Below are 18,515 nucleotides of genomic sequence, written 5' to 3'. Positions count from 1 at the left end.
GGGTATCCCCGTCTTTCACGATATATAGAATGCTCCGTAGCAGACGATCACGCAAACACTTTAACAAAAAAGACAAAAAACGATTCTCCTTCTGAAAAACCATTGCCAAGAGGAAAAATATTCTTCCCCCTTAATAATATAAAAGTCCTTTCTATTAGAGGATTGCGAGTGCTTTTTTGCGGGTAATTCGTCTCAACATTTCACAAAACGTTAAAATTCTCTATTAAATATTGGCTACTTTTACATTGTAGCAGACAGATTTTTGCTAGTTTCTTTTCATTTCAATCTGAACATAAAAATAGCACATTAAAAGATTTACAAGATCACAAAATAACTCATAATAAATTTCTCTTAATAGTGGGCCCTTGTCGAATTTAAATGCACGTTTTCTTCGGGCCTAAACTTTGTGACACATATTTGTTTCTTTTCCAACCACTGTTATGTTAAATTATTTATTAAGTTTGTCAAGAGTGAAACTACTAAGTCAAGTCCTTTGGCAAACACCAAAAGACATCAAAAAACTAAATGTGATTCTAACGGCGTCATGGTATTGCTTAGAAACATAACAGAGACGATTGAATTCTGCTTCCAGTTTGGTGACGCCATAGAAACACAGACGCTATATCTTCAAGTGTCGACTTCAAAAATAATTTTTTTCTTCATTTTTGTAGAAAGTAGTAAATCGTCGATCAGGAATTAAAGCAACCAATCAACATCTTTGACTCTCATTTTCTTTGCCGAAAATAACCTCAAAGACATGGTCTTTCCGCATTTTCCCTAGCGTAAGGAAATTGATTTTAAATAATTGCTCGCATAATTGGATTCATCTCATAAAAAATGTAAAACTCTTATTCGATGAGCAAAATAATTGGCAATACTCAACGCGTATTGGCCAATTGGTCTTAGTATTTATCAAGCCACAACTAAATCAAGAATTTTGTTTGAAATTTAAAACAAGTTTCACCTCTGTTTGATTTTTAATCAGCCTTAATTCTACGCGCGTGATCTGACTTCAAACGAAGCTATAGGGGAGCGAAAAAATATATTAAAAAACATTATGAAGCAGTTTGGCGGTACGTGTCATTGTCATTTAGCTTTTAAACGCCAGAGGTGGTATTTTGAGCAACAGTGATTTGTTTTGTTTTGCCTAAATATAAACCTCACAAGCGCGCCTTTCTGTCCAACGGAACCTCTTCAAAAAGACACAGTTGAACGGTTGAGCTGCAATCGTCTGACTTTTTTTTCTGTCGCAACGAATGCTTTATTAGCCATTTAGAATGCAAGACTTTGAAATTAGAAGCGAAAACAAAATATTAGCTTTTGACAGTACATTGGCCAGTATAAATTAGTGGTAAAAAGTGGAATAATATCGCCTAAAACGAAACTCCAATTTGGCGGCGAAGGGGTTCGGACGCTTGTCCCTATAGCAACATGCTTATGGCTTGACGTTACCTCGGTTACCAGCCCTCCTGCTCCAATGCTCTCACCTTCATCGAATCATTTCCCTTTGCTACCAATGTGAGATAGTTTGGCCGGATCTACTGTGCCTCGTGGAACTATTACGGAAACTCTCTTGGAAAAGCTTTTAGAAAAAGCTTTTAATTTTCGTGTCACGAGGTTCTAGCGAGGTAAATTTTCGAAAATGTCTATAAATTTTGCGATGTCGTCATTCTCCGAACGTTGTTCGAAACGAACCTTATTGCTCATGTGTTGTTGTAGTTTTAACTCACTGTTGTTTATGTGGCCTGTCTTAGAACTATTCTGCAGCATCACGAAGGTAAAGAAATATCAGAAGGTCTCGAGGATGAACTGAGAAAGATAACCAGGCGATTTGAGGTAAGCATTTTGGCTATTATTGTCATATGATCTTTATAACTTTACGATATCTCCACAGCCACGTTGCGCAAAGTAAGAGAATTCTCTGAGAACGTACGCCGGTAGTTCATCCTGCAAGTCAAAATTCAGCGTCAAGATTATAACACTGAATGCTTATAGTGAAATTTGTTTGTAAGACAGCGTGCAATGAAAGAACTTTGCAAACGTATAGTGAAAACAACACGCAGTGTGTTTTCTTATTGTGGCCTCCATGTTTCAATGGCATGGCTGATTCGATTCACTGCTAGTTATCGATGGAGAGCATCAGAGCCTTTTGAAAGTCAAACACTAAACTCTGATAAATTCTGATTAACATGAAAGTCATGTCAAAATGTGAGTACTATTTGTAGTGAGTATCTCTTACTAACACGTGTGTTTTGCAAGCACATTGCGCGATCTTTCTCGACTCAAAGAATATTGCTATGCGAAAAAATTCGCTTGGACTGTATTTCAGTTTCGTTAGCCCGATTCTTCCTGTGTTCGATCTGACAAAACGACAATTATTTTGCTTTATTTGACTCGTGTCGCGTTTAATTCTTGTGAAGGAAGTGGTAAAGATCTCCTTTGGGACTCGACTTTATTCTTTTCGGATATCACAAATTGTATGCATCTATTGTCGATGCGCGAGTGATTCTGTTGGAATTGCTTATGCTATATCAAAAGAATCATTCGAGCGGATTTATTTGTAAACTTTCCTTCACTTGGCCTGGTCTCTTTCAACTCTGCGAAAGAGTAATTTGCAGCGATTTCGGAAGACCTCCGCTATTTTCAGGCTATTTTTTTTGTCCAGCCATTGTCTTGCAGATCGTAAAATTTCAATATATTATTAAACCGGCCGCATGGCGATAGGGTGTTTGAGCCATAACGGCAGGTACGAACGTTTTTGACGCCATGTGTTTTGAAACTTTGATTTATACCTTTTTATGTTTTCTCCCACCCCAAAAAGTCAGAATGAAGTTTAAGTTCTATAGTTGACTTGTAACTTCTTCACTTAAGGTCTCGGTGTTTTGTTCCCTCTCAAAAAGTAAAAAGAATATTTAATAGCGATTAATAAATCATGAACGTGTTTTTCAGTCAGTATGTGTTGGAAGGTGACTGATTTTCAAAGTGTCAAAATATGCGTTCCTTCGTCTGCATCGGAAAGCTACAAACACTGCTCATATGCTTTGGGTCCTGTCGCACATCTGCGGGCACAGCACCTTCCTTCGCTTTCGTCAATGTTTTTGTAATTCAATCTACCGTGGTGTGTTTCTTAATTTCTAGATACATGTAGCTTGTGGATAAACCCATTGTTTTGAATAGATTTTGAAAAGGCCTGAAACAATATCGATCAATCAATTTGGTTTCAAAACACTCAGCGTACTTTCTTTGTTTCCGTGGAGAAAGGCACCATTTTTTCGCGTTTTCGCTTTGCGTGCGTGCGATGGACGTTTTATGTCTTGAATCAGCATGCTCCGTGAGTAAAATAACCGCCCCTTGCTATTTCCCTCTAAGTTTCCATTTATTCGTTTTTTTTTTTGGAACCTCGAGAAAACAGATTAAATTCCTGACCTGTATAAGCATTGCAGAAGACTTTTGTTTGAAAAACAAATTTACATCAAGCTTTGTAACACGGCTAGGCGTGCACTTTATTTTGAACGCGATTTTTAAGTTGCTACGTACGCGACAGTTTCCATATGTGCAGATGATAAAACTTAATCGATTCCATATTGTGAAACGATTTTTGCATTCATGAATAGTTTAGCATTTTTATTTCCAACAAGAATATCCTGAAGCGATCAGTAAACTTAGCTTTCGATTTTATTGACTGCGTCAACATACTCGCGAAAAAATAAAACTTGATTTTCGTTTGGAAAAAAAAACGAAAACACATTTTGTAAGAAAACATGAAAGAATTCGAGCCAATTTATCTACATTTAATGAGACAACCAATCCGAATTAAGCAACAAAATTAGTTTAAAAGCAAAGTACTAATTATTTTGAACAAAAAATATTTGCTGCGAGATCAAATTATATTTTTGCTCAACACATTTCTTTTTGTTGACATTCATGGGTGAAAATAGTCCAGATATTACATTTTGAAATCTGAGATATGTTTGGGCAAAAAAAGGGGTTGAAAAGATACTCCAGTTAATTCATTTTTCTCACTGATATTTTGAAACTACGTTCTTTTTTATGGAAACACAGTTTTAATCATTTTGCTAAAAGGAATTTGTCCAAGAGGATAACATCAGATAAGTGGTGAAAATTTCTGGTTAATTTCATTTTAATCTTTTTTATCGTAGTGATGTCATGTATTTTGTAAACATGCTTCTGGAAAAATTTCAATGCAAATTTTGGTCATTTGTTTGAAATGAATAAAGGCAGCAAGCAGAATTGGACTTTTTATTTAAATTTTGCACGATGTTGTTTTAGTTACTGATACCGTTGTCATGGTTATAAACAGCTGCGATAAACAGGGGGTTACTGAGTATCCATATGCTGAGAAAAATACATCCATGATCAGTATCCAACAGTTTTCAGACAATTTTGTGAGTTGACGCTCTGTGCGGAAGTTAAATAGTAAAACCCACAATAATAATTAACTCTTAATCCTTGAGCTCCATTCATCATGTTTTGTTCCAAATTTAAAACTCCAAGTGTGAGTCATTGCAAAATAATGAAATATTGCATTTTAGAGTAAGGAGACCAAATCATTTAACCTCCAGGAAGAGTAAAATCTTTTTCAACAAAACTTAATTTGTCCTGTAACAATCAAGGCTGAACTGTGAGAAAAATCATGGAGAGCCCATTGCTCTGCACCTGTGAAATCAAGGGTCCCCAGCAAAATAATGATTTTTATGAAAATAGTTTTTCCAGTCACCCAAGAGCAGCGTAAGGGATAGCCTGCGGAAACAGCCGTTTCCCCTCGCTCCTCACCGCTGGGGATGTTTTGCAAGGAAGAATGTCTGCGACTCAGTGACAGAAATTTCATACTGATGTCGTAAAGTCTGTCTGGAATCTGCTTAGAAGTACTGATTGGTCGACAGAGTAGTTACATTGTTTTAGCTATTGTTTACGAGTTACAGACAAAAGGCAAAAAAGGCCACAAAGGTCAAATGTAAATGCGAAACACAACACTTTATCAAAATCGACCTTGAAAAATGTAAAATTGAACAAATTTTCAGCCCCATGACTTCCAGTTTTAATCATGTGAACATTGATTTATATCATCAGTATGGAATTTCTGCCACTGAGACGCAGACGTTCCTCTCGGTGAAATGTCCCCAGCAGTAAAAAGCAAGGAGAAAGGGCTGTTTTCGCAGGCTATGTAAGGGGCCAGGGGTCACTGACTCCTGCTAAATCACAGCCCTCGCATACAAGTGGTCAAATCAACAGCTGTAAGATTCAGAATTGATAGTAATATAGCCTGCTCAAGGCTCCAAGCTAGTTAGCCCTTCAAGCCCCAATATCCACATACAAATTCTCCAAACTGATCTCCATACATTTCTTTTAAGAATTAGTCAAGAGAATTTGATAAAAGATCAAAGTATTTTCTCTTAGGTGATCATTTTATTAATTCTCATAACCTCATCTCATGATAATGTATCGATATCGTTAGGAGAAAATTGCGGTTGGTCACTATTTATTTTCAAAAATGCACAGGACCCTGGGAGAGAGAGAAGCTCTCTTTTTTTTTCATGCAACCACCCCGTTTTCCCAGGTCTGGCAAATCTTATTTCACTTTGACCTTGCTTTTTGCAACATCCTTACTAAACCTGAGAGCATGGAACAAGCTAAGAGAAATATTAAGAAGTTGATCAACAATGGCAAAACATCTTGACTTGCCAAAAAAAATTTCAAGACCCTGTTTTTTGTGTTTTTCTTTTGCCCTCAGTTCTTCCCTGTTTGAACTTTGCTGCTTTTCCATCATCATCAACGCCATGTCCTTGTGTGATCATCCTGAGCTTCCTTAACCCTTTAAGCCCCAATATCCACATACAAATTCTCCAAACTAATCTCTATACATTTCTTTCAAGAATAAGTTGAAAGAATTTGATAAAAGATCAAGGAATTTTCCCTTAAGTGATCATTTTATTAATTCTCATAACCTAATCGCTTGACATTGTATGGATATCATTAAGAGAAAATTGGCGTTAGTCACTATTGGGACTGAAAGGGTCACAACTTCACCAGTAATATATATTTTTGGTCAGATTTAAAGTGTTGTGTCTCCTGATTTGCAAGGGTACACCTGCTAAGAACTGTATATATATATAATTTTTCTTTGGCATGCAGAGGGTTGCTTAGAGAGGTGAAGTGTAAATTTATAATATGCTCTGAATAAACATTTGGAGCTTTTGAAAAGTGCACAGTAGCCTCTAATTTTTGCGGTCTCAATTTCAATATAATTCAATTTCCAATGTGGAAAAATTAATAAAATGATGATCATGAACTTTGATTTTTTTAAAAAAAAAACTGTTATGCCTTGAAAGGATGTACCAGGTACTGAAGCTGACTGAAAAATGAAAGTTAAAAAATGAAAAGGGAAAAGTTAAAGGCAACAAGATTAATTATTAGAGTATGCATTTTAAATCATGCAATTTCTCCTTTCTATTGTAAACTTGGTATAAAAATTTAAAAGCAATTAAAGAAATGAAAATTACTGTCTTGAACAAAGGATATTGTTTACGCTTCAGATGATGTTGCTAGGGAATATGGCTGCCATAAATTCATAGAATTTTTTTTACTGTAATCAGTTCTTGGTAGTGCTCAAAATTCTTTCTAGAAACATCCAATTGCATTAAAATTTGTAAAAATTTTGAAAAACTAATTTAATCATGCAAAAATTATGGAGGAGTCAGGAGTGGCAGGCTTAATGTGAAAGTCATATTGTGATCATGTTTCTAATTTTATTAATCATTGCGAGACTGAAAGAGTTGAGTTTTAATGTCTAGCCTTGCTGTACTTGTCACAGTCGTGTTAATGGAACAATGCACAACATTTTTATTTTGAGCAACAGTTTCTTTTGTTTGATTGCACCTGACGCTTTTTTATTTGGTTTATATTACTGTTTGTTATTGTATCTTAGCAACTAGCATATTATTGTCTAGTATTTGTCCTTTTCTTTCGACTTATTTGTCCAGTACATTTTTTTCTGACAGTTCAATTATTTATCCAGAAAAATTAGCGTACTTCAAACTTAAAAATGTTGCAATTTAGGTCCAATCAAAAATGCATTTTATACATGAGCCTGTAAATTATTAGTATTATTTTTTTGCACACATGGATTGGTTCTTGTAATTCTTGCACTTTTGTGAGGAAGTGCAGGTTTTGAAGATTGAAAGTTGTACCGTCAAATCTGTGAGCCAGCTTGAATTACAGCAACCATCTTGTTAGAGTTAATTCTGTTTACTCAACATCCAGGACAAATGTTTTAGTTAAATGTTTTATGATGCATGTTTAAAATCTGAGCTTCACCCCACATTTCAGGCTGGTAATGAATAGTAGGCGGCGTTGGAACTAGCACCAAAGGCACAAGTTTCCTAGGGCCGAGGCATTTGGGGACATTTTGAAATATTTAGAGTCTCAGAAATGCCGTTTCCATGGGTTTTCAAGAGGTATTTCAACCGCGTTGTTATGTTGCATCGAGAATACACCCAAGACAGGGAACAATGTCGTCAAAATGTCCCAGGCGTTCCACATTAACAGCGCACGGTTCGAACGTTTCACAGATCTAAACCTGTCAAATATACCTTCAATGTGATTCAAAACTGGCAAACAGATGCTTTACGATTTTATTTGATAGTGCTTATTTCTTGTTAGCAGTTATGGTAGGAGATGAAAGTAGCCAGGTAAGGGTGGCTAACTAGCCGGCGGTTTTTGCCCGCTACCGGCCCTTATTGACAGCCCTGATTATTATTTTGTGTGTGTGTTTGAGTTGAGTTTCTAGAATTATGGTTTTAACTAAGACCACTTTATTTACTTAACTGTGCAAATTATCAACAGTCGGTGTCTCCAAAAACAAAGCAGTCAATTCTGCTTTTCCTGTGGATCTTGGTTCATTTAATAAAGGTTCATAATTTCTTGGCAATATTAAATTCAGTAACAGTAAGTCAAAAAGGGAGTTTGAGAAAAATATGAATTAAGAAACTTAATTTCACTGAAAAGTTCTTGGCAGTTAATTATGTTCACTGCAGCCCCGAGGCCACATCCTGTATTTTCTGGTTAACAATACCCACATAAAGCAAGATTTTTCTAGAACATTTTTTTGTTGTAAAATGTTTTATGTTTGATAATTCAAATGTTGGAGCAGCACAAGCTGGTCATAAGTGTCAGGGAGGAAAGCAGTGATAATAATAGCGTCAATGGATAAGAGTTATCTGTGACTAAAACGCTGTAGATGCAAAAGAATGGAAGAAAAAATGAAAAACGATGAATCATTCTGAAATGGAGAGGAAAACAGTAAGGGTACTTAATTCTAACTGTGAAATAAGAATATTAACCCATTCAAATTGACCTTTAATACCACACTGTAATCTGAAAAGTAACTGCAAGTTTTGTGAAAGCTATGATAAACAGACTTTATGACAGAGCACTGTGCAAGATGCAAACTTGCTCAAAAAGTCGGCCTTTATGCGTGGCACTCAAAGACATGCAAATGCTATTACTGTTGATTCTTATTGCATGACTAAATGCTTACTTTGACAGGATGGACAATATTAATAGCTCTCTGATGGCATCTTGCTGTGAAATGAATTAGTTGACCTCAGTTCAAAATGGATGCAGTCTTGAATAACTGTTTAATTTGTTTTGCACAAAAATTTATCATGTTTCCAGGATATTCAGAAACAATGGACTAGACTCCACAATAAGATTTTTGCTTTGCATTCTCCAGTGAAATTCTATCTTGTTAACAAACAAGATCAACTGGACTTAAAATAGCGGATAAGGGGTATTAATTACAAAAATAGCTAATTTGCCTAATCGTATTTCCATATGTCTTAAGTGCTTAGCTTTTGATTCCAGAGGGTAGTTTTTGTATACTAAACAAAAGCAGCCTCTAAGGTTTAAGCACAGTGACAGGATTTATTGTATCACCTTAAGATTAAATAACTTCTCCACTGTTGTCCTGTCACTTACAGAGTGTAGATCTTACTTCAAAATGCAGTCTGCAATTTCGCTGTTTATTGTCACTTTGTTGCTTTTTTTATCATCTGCATGCTTGCAGGAAAATGAAGTCTTTTACTTTTAGTCATGGATGAAGCCAAAGTTGAAAAAAAAAATTTCAAATTTTATACTGTAAATGCTGAAAAACATGATTCTTTTTTTAATTCACTCGTTTAAAGTGCCTTTTGGTCAAATAGTGTGCTCATTCCATTGGGTTGTTAGGCATTAGGAAAGTTTTGTTCCGCAAAAATCGTGACTTGAAACTTAATACTATTTTCTTGTTGTTTTTCTGCTTTAAATGTCAATTATCAAATGTAACTTGATTCAGGGAAAATTACCTTTGCATGGTTTATTTGAAATAAATATAAACATTATTTCAGCTGAGAAGGGGAAAGAAAGAACTTCTCATGACTTTTGCAGCAAGGTAAAATGATGTTAATACTGCTTGCAAAAACAGATGTTAAAACGATTGTGCAGGAGATGAGGTCATAGTGCAGTTGTGTTGACCTAGATTGCCTCATTCATTCCTTATGATGTTTCTTGTATAGAACCACACGTCACGTAAGTCATTAGTTGATATCAGGGAATGTATGCTGTGCTTTTTCAACTCACAACAACCTGACAGTATTTGCATCAAGTCAAGTTGTTGCCAGCCAGGGTAAGGGGTGGTAGATTGTGGTGAATACCATTGGACCTCTTCAAATGGCTGCTCGTCTACAACAGAGCTGTCACCAATGGCCAGAGGCTCGGAATTTCTCCTGGCTTCTATGAGCATGCTTCTCTTGTGGGAAACAAAAGTAATAGAACTAAGGAAAGAATTCCAGGTTGTAGTTTTCAGGTTAGATTTTGATTTGTTACACGAGGTCATGTCATGACCGGAAGTGTGACGCTCAAGAACTAGAAGTGAGTTGAAAAAGTACTTTCAGGCCTCTTGAGTCCCAGAACTGGTTCCAAGGCCTCTTTTGAGCCCCTGCACTAGTTCCCAGGTCTCTACCAGTCCCAGAACTGGTTCCCAGGCCTCTTTCAAGTCCCGGAACTGGTTCCAAGGTCTCTTTCGAGCCCCTGGTATGAAAGAAAACGACTTACATTAAAGTTTGGGCACCACACACAAAAGACGGTGGTCCACTTGGCATTAGAGACATTCCAATGATGTCATCATTTGGAATTAATTGATGAGTTATGCAAAAGGGTGTCACAAAAACACAAACATGCCGCACAGCAACTGGAGACATTTGACTGCAGTAGTTGAAAATCATGATGAAGCAAGCTTAGCTTATCTCTGTACTGCCAGATTTCTCCAATAAAACCACTGCTTCATTTTGATCCCAATGTAAGAATTAAGTGACGATGAACTGGATATACATGTATATTTGTTTGTTATAGCTGTGTTTTATCTGGTTCTGGTAATTGAAACAAAGAATTTCCTTTTTTATACCAGGATTTCATCATAAATTTTTTTGTATTGAACTTTCACTGCATTAAGGTAATTAAAGGTACAATGAGTTAAATGAATGAAAGAGGCAATGGCACAAAGATCAATAAAATGTGAACACTTACCAGTCCAGAATTTTAGTTGCTAAGAAACGTAATTTTGGCTTGTATGTATTGTAAAAACCGAAAAATTCACTGCCTTGGCATTTATCAGCATATAGTTTTTGCAATATTGAAGGATATCTGTAGCTTTGGCAGTTTTCTCCTGGAAAGTGAGCATTTTTTTGGCTTGAAAAGCTTACACTTGTCAAAAAAATTGACATATGTAGCAAGAAATACTGTGACCTGAGGCATGTCCACTAGGTTCATTGATTGTCAGGGTTAAATTTTAAGATCTGTTTTTTGGTTATGCAAATTTTTTAGTGGCTAAAATGTTTTAGCTTTACTACACTGACATAATAGTCATTTTTTCACAGAAAGTTGCCCTTTTTACTGCAACACAATATATTATTTTTTTAATAAAAATGACATGTACCTTGAAAGATCATTAAAAATTTTTTCTTTGCCAAAGATCTAGAAATATCTGCAATGACTAAACCCTCAAAAATGTGTTTATTATTTATGATGTATCAGAAATATTTTCAGCATAGTTCTCATCCTTTTTGTTTTATTTCTTGTATAGTTAATTTCTATACATGATATCCGTTGAAGGTGAATGGAAACTTGGCCTGTTGTTCTGGCTTATGATTTGAAAGATTTCTTGCAATTGAATACTTTACATGAAGTTACCCCTAGTGTGTAATATTACTGTTGTGTGCGGGTTGAGACAAATGATTGGAGACTTGCTGAGACACTGGGATGCTTATGTGGAAACCTGAGACTTTCAGCAGAAGGTTAAAGACTCTAGAAACTCAAAAGATTCTTCAGAATCTCTCTGTAAATCAGATGAAAATTTGTTGCAACCAAGATGTTATAGGTGCTATCCACCTACTCGGGGTCGTGTAAATGATACATGTGGAGTCATCTACATCTCTCTGTGTTGCTAATAAACGATGTAGATTGTGTGTAACAAGTCTTAGTTCAGCAATCCTGGGCAATTTTACAAGCACCAAACAGCTGTGCTTAAAGGGCAACATATTTCTTGATCTTTAATAATTAGTATCTTGTTTTTTCTTTGCAGATTAACAATGCCGCCTATACGAAAGCCAGACCTGGATAAACTAAAGCTACATCCAAAGCCATATCTGAGTAGATCAGTTGGTGCTTCAGGCTTTAAAAACTCACTTGACAAGGGCGCAAAATTCAGTTTAAGTTCTAGTTGTTTTGGTGCCATTACAACAGAGAAAGGAGAGCCTGATGATGACTTGACCAGCCTCAACTGGTTACAGAGCAATGATATTTTGAAAGACTTTGATGTGTCTGCAACTGTACCTCCTGTTTCCCCTACAGCGGACATAAATGGGGACATTTTTGAGACCCCTCCCAGAGGGGCACAGTCCAAAGGACCCTTTTCCCCGGACTCGTTAGCTAACAAACGCAAGAGTCCATCAAAGCCTCCATATTCTTTTTCGTCGCTCATTTTTATGGCTATTGAGGAGGCTCCTATGAAGAAATTGCCTGTTAAAGACATTTACAACTGGATAATGGAACATTTTCCATATTTCCGTGATGCAAGACTTGGTTGGAAAAACTCTGTTCGACACAACCTTTCCCTCAACAAATGTTTTAAGAAAGTAGACAAGGATAAAGGACAGGTGAGGAAGGACATTTTATTTACATCTTTGATCTTCTTAAATATGAACTGGAATAATGCCAGCAGTAAGTAAAGGATTTCATCTGCAGAATCAAAAGGTAGTTTTCAGAAGCTGGGGGTTCTTAAAGATTTCATCTACAGAATGAACCTTAGTACCACCCCGTACAGCACAATAAACAGTACCACAGGAAAGGACTGCTCAGTAGCTTTCATTTGAATGGTCACACCATAGGATTTCATCCACAGACTCAAAAGTTGGAACCACCTTTTACAGCACAATAAACAGTACCATAGGGAAGTACATCTCAGCAGCTTTCGCTCTCTATCAGATGGCTTTGAAGTGGTTAACATATATTTAGACTGCGAGATAATAATTATTATTTTAACCACATTGTCTTGACAGTATGACAATAATGCTTCAATGAATCTTTGCCCAAGAAGTCTCATAGCTTGAGTTATTCTAACCCACCAGTAGTTTTTTCCACAGAATGTTGGCAAAGGATCTTTGTGGACAGTAGATCCTGAATACAGGCCCAACTTGCTCCAAGCACTAAAAAAGACGCCTGCTTTTCACCCGTATCATAACCTGTTAACGACGCCACCACCATCACCAAAAAATCATTCCTCAGACAGGTAGAGTTGATAAAAGCATAAATAAATCTCCCTCTTTACCCCTCATTAGTGTGTGTAGCATGAAGGTTAATGGGGCCGAAAAAAGCAATGAAACAAAGAATGTAATGCATCATAACCAGGGTAAAAATCTCAACTGTCACCAGCAGGCAAACCAGTTGGCTATTTTATTCAAGCATGACTTAGGACTTGAACTTGGCTCTAACCACTCAGCCATGACCCTGCGACCCCAGTCATCCTGTTGGAATAGAAATGTAATGGACATTCTCATCATTTTCATCGTGCATGTGCTGTATTAAATTTAAAGCATTGAAAACTTGACTCTATAACCTCAAGAATGGATCAATAACCCATAAAAACTAATCCTTACAAAGTCTTAAAATTGAAATTTATTTTAGTGTTATTCTTGAACATTGAGAAACTAATTTTTTTTCTCTTCTCTCTTCAGCAGTACCCTAGGAAACAGCATTGGTAAGAAACATGATTTAATATCTTTAACTTTTACTCTAATTAAACTCTAAGAGTCAATCCAACTGAAGTATGGAGGGTAGGTGCTGTATGGGTGGCAAGTGAAGAAGGGTAGCAGTCTAAGCAGTTGAGAGGTCTCCCTCACAACCTGGCCACAGACCATCTGCTGGCACCTTTCAACACAACACTAATCATTGGATTATTACCACAATTGTAGGGAAAATTGAAGTTGATCCCGATGCAGAAGCAGAAGCAGTTGCAACAATTTGTATGATAAGCACACCCCCAGAATTGCGTGTTGCTGAAAGTAAGTGGTTTTTGTCAGTGGATTTCTCTTTCTATTCTTAAACCCTTTAAGTCCCAATACTGACCAACATCAATTTTCTCCTAACAATATCCATAGATTGTCAAGTCCAACATCTATGAGAATTAATCAAATGATCACAAAGAGAAAAATCTTTGATCTTTTATCAATTTCTCCCAACTAATTCTGTAAGGAGATGTATAGAGATCAGTTTGGAGAATTTGTTTGTGGATATTGGGGCTTAAAGGGTTAACACCTTTAAAATAGTCCTAACACCTTTTGATATTTATTTACAGTGGTTCGTTGCCAGTCCTGTCCTCCTTCTGAAACTGATAAAGAAGATCAGTTGTTAAAGAGAGCCAAGGAGTTTTACTACAGACACAGGGGCTCCTTTTCTGGAGCTGTCTCCATGGCAAAAGACAAGTTACCCTCTTCCCTGCTGACAGATTCCCATGGAAGGTAAGAGTAGAGAAGGCCTAGCATGTGTCAGGCTCTCAAATGGTAGGGACGCTTCAAAAACAATTTAATGGTTAAATAGGATGCCCCTGATCTGGGAAAGAGTGTGGCGGCCAGAAAAGAGTATTTACTGTCTGTGCACATTACTGTTGTGTGACATGGAAGAAGTTAATGAAGGTCTTGCTACTTTATCTGAGTTTAAAGACAGTCTGAGGTTGTCAACCCTTCTTGCTCCTAATAGTGGCCTATGAAAACATTCACACAAAAAAGTCAAATTTGTTTTTGTAAAATCCCAAGAAATAAATATTACCATGCAAAAGTTCTGCTAAAAAAGTTTTATTTGAATGGTAACAGCATAGGATTCCATCCACAGATAAAAAAGTTAGAAGGACATAAACCAGTCGTAATGTGGCTGTGAGAGGTTTGAAGGAGTTCTGCGAAAACATCATTTACAACATTTTCATTTTAGTTAGCTACAAACAAGATCATAATTATTTACCCCCAGCAGATGGGTGTTACCATACAAACATTCACTACACTAGTACAATACAGATACAATAACTGGCTTCTCTAACTCGCTTTACAGGAACAAGAAAGCAATGTTATCTTCATCTCTAAGTAGAATTGATTCTGTGAGAATGCGAAAGGATATCTCCCCAGACTCCTCACTTGATGGCGAGTTTGAATTTGATCATGGTGGTGATTCTGATGAAGAAGACAGTGAAATTGATGAGACAATGGAGAAAGTTGTCAAGGATGAATTGAGTGACAGTGGTTATGGCCAAGGTCTTGAAGACCAAAATGAACAGAAAAAGGTTTCAAGCAAGGACAAACCTCAACCCCGTCATAGACGGGGGCGTAATAACAGTACAACAGAGAAAATGAACGCTATCGCAGGTGCTGACGCATTATTAGAACTTGCTAACTCAGCAGTCATGCCATTACAAAGCTCCAATTCTGCTTCTTCAAGTCCTGTTCCACTGGTTAGCTAGCACTCATTAAGAAGTCATCTTGTCCAAAACATGTCAGCTGGCCTTCTTCCTGTGCCGAAATGGTTTGTTCCATCTTGCTGATAGGCGAAAATCTGTTTTGTGTTGTGAAAGGTGAATCAGCAATGTTATTGTCATGGTACCTGGTGGTAGTTAATATGGGTCTTGATAATATGCATTTTTCAGTTCTTGTTCTCAAACTCATTAATAATTCATTAAGAAAATACAAAGGAAATTAATGTTTAATGAGTGTTTGGAAATCGGATGAAACACTGCTTAGTATTTGCATCCTTAATTTCTCCTTCAAAAATGATTTTGTTTGAGAAGAAATATCAAACATTCGACACAGTGTTTCATCACCAGATGAAACACCTCGAAGTTCGTCAAAAATACTCCGCTGCGCGTCGTATTTTCAACTCTCTTCTCGGTGTTTCATCTGGTGATGAAACACTGCATCTCATGTTTGATATATTACTTCAAAAATTCATTTTTTTTTAAAATTCAGGTTGAACTATTTAGTGATTTCTTCCAGAGCCTAAAACATTCTACAGAAAATGGGCAACTGTCCTAAATGAGGCTTTTCCTTGACTATTAGATGGGGACGCCTAGTCCCTACACCCCTCGTCACTACACAAACATCTGAGCTTGACTTGCTTTTTGTTATAATGAGTATGGTGGCAAATAGGATTTTTTTTCTTGGTTATTTCGCCCTTGGCGTCGTTTTGAATATTTTTGATGCCATGTTTGCTTCTTACCTTGTTACCATGACAACCTGGAAATGCGGTGCATTGCTTTTTAGTTCTGCTGACGAGTAAAATTCGCTCTTAATTCGTTATCATCAATAAGAACTAAAGAAAGCGATACATGTTACTTTTAATGAAAGCTACGACATTTGCGTTAGAGAGGAAATCCGAAATCAGGACACACGGTATGGTACAACCATCAGGGAACTTTATATTTGGACAGTATGTTTTGGCTAGAAAAAATCAGTGCTTTTAATTTAAAAATTTAAATGCACCTTGCCGCAATATACTAATCAATTTTTAATGTTGATGAAAGAAAAATCAGGATGCCTGGCGCTATTTGCGGATGAAAAAGCGGTCGTTTTACAATAATTTAAAGCCAAATTAAAATATTTTATAATATTGGAATTAAGGACGGTAAATAAGTTAAAATTAAAGTAATAGATGTCTCAGGAGCTAGGCTATTATTGGGTAGTGCTTTTAAATTTTTTCGTTAGGGTAGGAAATATGTCATAGCTGGGGGGAGATAGCCAAATAATCTAATTTTAAATGATATTCGGGGGCTAAAAAATTTGTTTCCAAATTTATGTTATGGCAAGTAATAATATGAGAAGACAGACGGTGCATCAAGATTAACTATGTTCTCTGCAAAATACCCTCTGAATAGACAGGAGCTTTCTAGAGGCCCTTTTTCTTATTTGAATCGCCACTCGTAAAAGGCAAGGTACAAATTTCTGCTTCAGATTTTCAGCGTAGTATTTTTTTTCTTAATGGTTAGTAGGAATAACTCGCTTTAAAATGGGTCTTTTTTCTCAACCAATCAGGAGGCCGATAACAATCGTAACGTGGTCGCAGAATTTTTCCCGCCTCTATTGTCGGCCGTACGTATTTGCTTCGAGCTCAGATTGGTCCATTCAAAAGTACGCGCTGTCGTGATTGGTTGAAAGTAATCTGATCTCGCTTGTCAAAATCCTTTTCAATACAAACTGATATTTTTGTAGTTCAAGAATTTTTCCCTCATCGCCCTCCCCCCACCCCCCCCCCCCCCTTCCGTACTGGCAAGGGAACGTAGTTGCAGCGCAAAGCAGTGACTGTTTTCTCAGATTAGATATAAAAGAGAAATTTATAAGGGCTACTGAAATATATATGAATTTTCTTTCTCATAACAACAATAATGTCAGTTTTGTAATTTGGATATCGAAGACAAACCGGTTCTCTTTACAGGGATTGGGCTGTAAATAATCTTTACCCGGAATATCCTAGTCTTATTTAATGAAAGATATATTGATTCGTGACGGTAGTGTTTTTCAGCTTTTTAAAAAATCTTTTGAAGGTCTGTGTAGGTATTTTGAGGTTTTAGTTTGATCCAGACAACAGTGCAAAGGTTATAACCTTGCGAGAAATTTCACGTGATTTGTGGAATTATGTTTATATAGGAAGAGCTCTGAACACTGTTATCAATAATGTGAAAGTGGAAATTTTGTTTAAACCTAAACTTTTTTTATATTGCTCAAGTTTTAATCCTCAGTTTTCGTACATTTCTTTCCGTACAATATCCTGTTAAGGCAACGTGAAGCGAGTTCTTTTGCTAGAGTTGTGACATCCACAGCCTTTTACGCTTGGTATCCGTTATTTTGAGCTCTTTCTTTGACAGCCTTTGTTTCAATGAAAGGACACAAGAGCTAGAAAAATAATTCGAGACAAAAATACTGCATCAAACATCCTAAGGTTTGGGTGGGAAACCGATCATTTTCGGTAGATTTGTAAGTTGTATCTGATTGGTGCAGAATTTCCGAACGGTTCGTTAAATCTTCGTCTTCATTCCGAAAATTAACGACCAATACCACCAGGCCTGCTAAAGGATTCAGTAGGTTTATCCTTGAGCGGTTTCAAGATTAATGTATATTTATGATGCCTAAAGATGTAAAGATGACGACTGTAATTCTCGGGCTTTAAATTCTCGGCCGCTCATTCACTTAATTAATTCTTAGTTGGAGAATTATTTTTGGAGTCTATTTTGGTAATTTCATCAGAAAATCTTTTAGAACCGTATAGAAATCAGTCATTTTCTCATACGTAAATGTGAAACACAAAAAAACATAATACAGTAAGTCATTCGTATTTTATATGAGAACAAAAGTTTATTACCACGAATTTAAAATTTTAAATATATGTATTGTTGACGTTGAAGTAGAACAGATGATCCCTTAGCTGATATGCAGCCAAATACAATAGTATCAATCAATGTGAAGTTCATGTTAATTCAAAATGTAAATAAAGGAAAAAAGAAAAAGGAAATTCTACGTGGTGTTGTAATGTCATCTTGGAGAATAGCCCTTACGCATGTTTAGGTTACAGACGGGCAAATCTCACTACCAAGTATCGTTTTGAAATTGTAAAGTTGTGAAGTTTTTCACAAATGAATTCCCAAGGCAGTACAATTAAAAAGAATACCCGAGCACATAGTGTCAATAAGCCATTCCACGCGTCCCATAATGCACCTTATTTGCCCCCCAAAATTTTGCACAAGCATTGTTTTCAATTTCTCTTAGGATGGATGTAATACCCAGAACAAATGAAAAACAAAGGTTATGCAAAATCTTGGGGGGCAAATTAGGTGCATTATGGCAAATGTGGAAGTGACGTTTGCGCGCGACGAATTATGCTTGCAAACGAGAATTGGTGGTGAGATTTTCTCCTCTAAAGGACCTGGCCTG

The 18,515-nt window shown here is 36.5% G+C and overlaps 1 protein-coding gene across 2 annotated transcripts; it reads left to right on the top strand.

The window, feature by feature from the left end:
• Positions 1–1,345: 1,345 nt before the first annotated feature.
• On the top strand, positions 1,346–18,096 carry LOC140924136 (forkhead box protein N3-like). Of its 2 annotated transcripts, none has more exons than XM_073374157.1 (7): positions 1,346–1,836; positions 11,636–12,209; positions 12,684–12,841; positions 13,287–13,309; positions 13,524–13,613; positions 13,907–14,069; positions 14,653–18,096. In XM_073374157.1, exons 2-7 carry the CDS (start codon positions 11,643–11,645, stop codon positions 15,056–15,058), a joined length of 1,407 nt encoding a protein of 468 aa, XP_073230258.1. In that variant the 5' UTR covers positions 1,346–1,836; positions 11,636–11,642; the 3' UTR covers positions 15,059–18,096. The 2 variants fall into 2 exon arrangements, with proteins under 2 accessions (XP_073230258.1, XP_073230259.1); XM_073374158.1 differs by having other exon boundaries at positions 1,357–1,836; positions 12,696–12,841.
• Positions 18,097–18,515: the final 419 nt, after the last annotated feature.

The sequence above is a fragment of the Porites lutea genome, chromosome 14 (genome assembly GCF_958299795.1).
Source record: "Porites lutea chromosome 14, jaPorLute2.1, whole genome shotgun sequence".
Classification (NCBI taxonomy): Eukaryota; Metazoa; Cnidaria; class Anthozoa; order Scleractinia; family Poritidae; genus Porites; species Porites lutea.
This window is presented reverse-complemented; position numbering and strand designations above follow the sequence as displayed.

Bases quoted from the DNA above. Each gene is read 5' to 3' on its own strand.
- LOC140924136 (XM_073374157.1), top strand. From the start codon at position 11,643: ATGCCGCCTATACGAAAGCCAGACCTGGATAAACTAAAGCTACATCCA. The intron at 12,210-12,683 runs GTGAGGAAGGAC...ACCCACCAGTAG, and splicing joins TAGACAAGGATAAAGGACAG to TTTTTTCCACAGAATGTTGG. The intron at 14,070-14,652 runs GTAAGAGTAGAG...CTCGCTTTACAG, and splicing joins CTGACAGATTCCCATGGAAG to GAACAAGAAAGCAATGTTAT.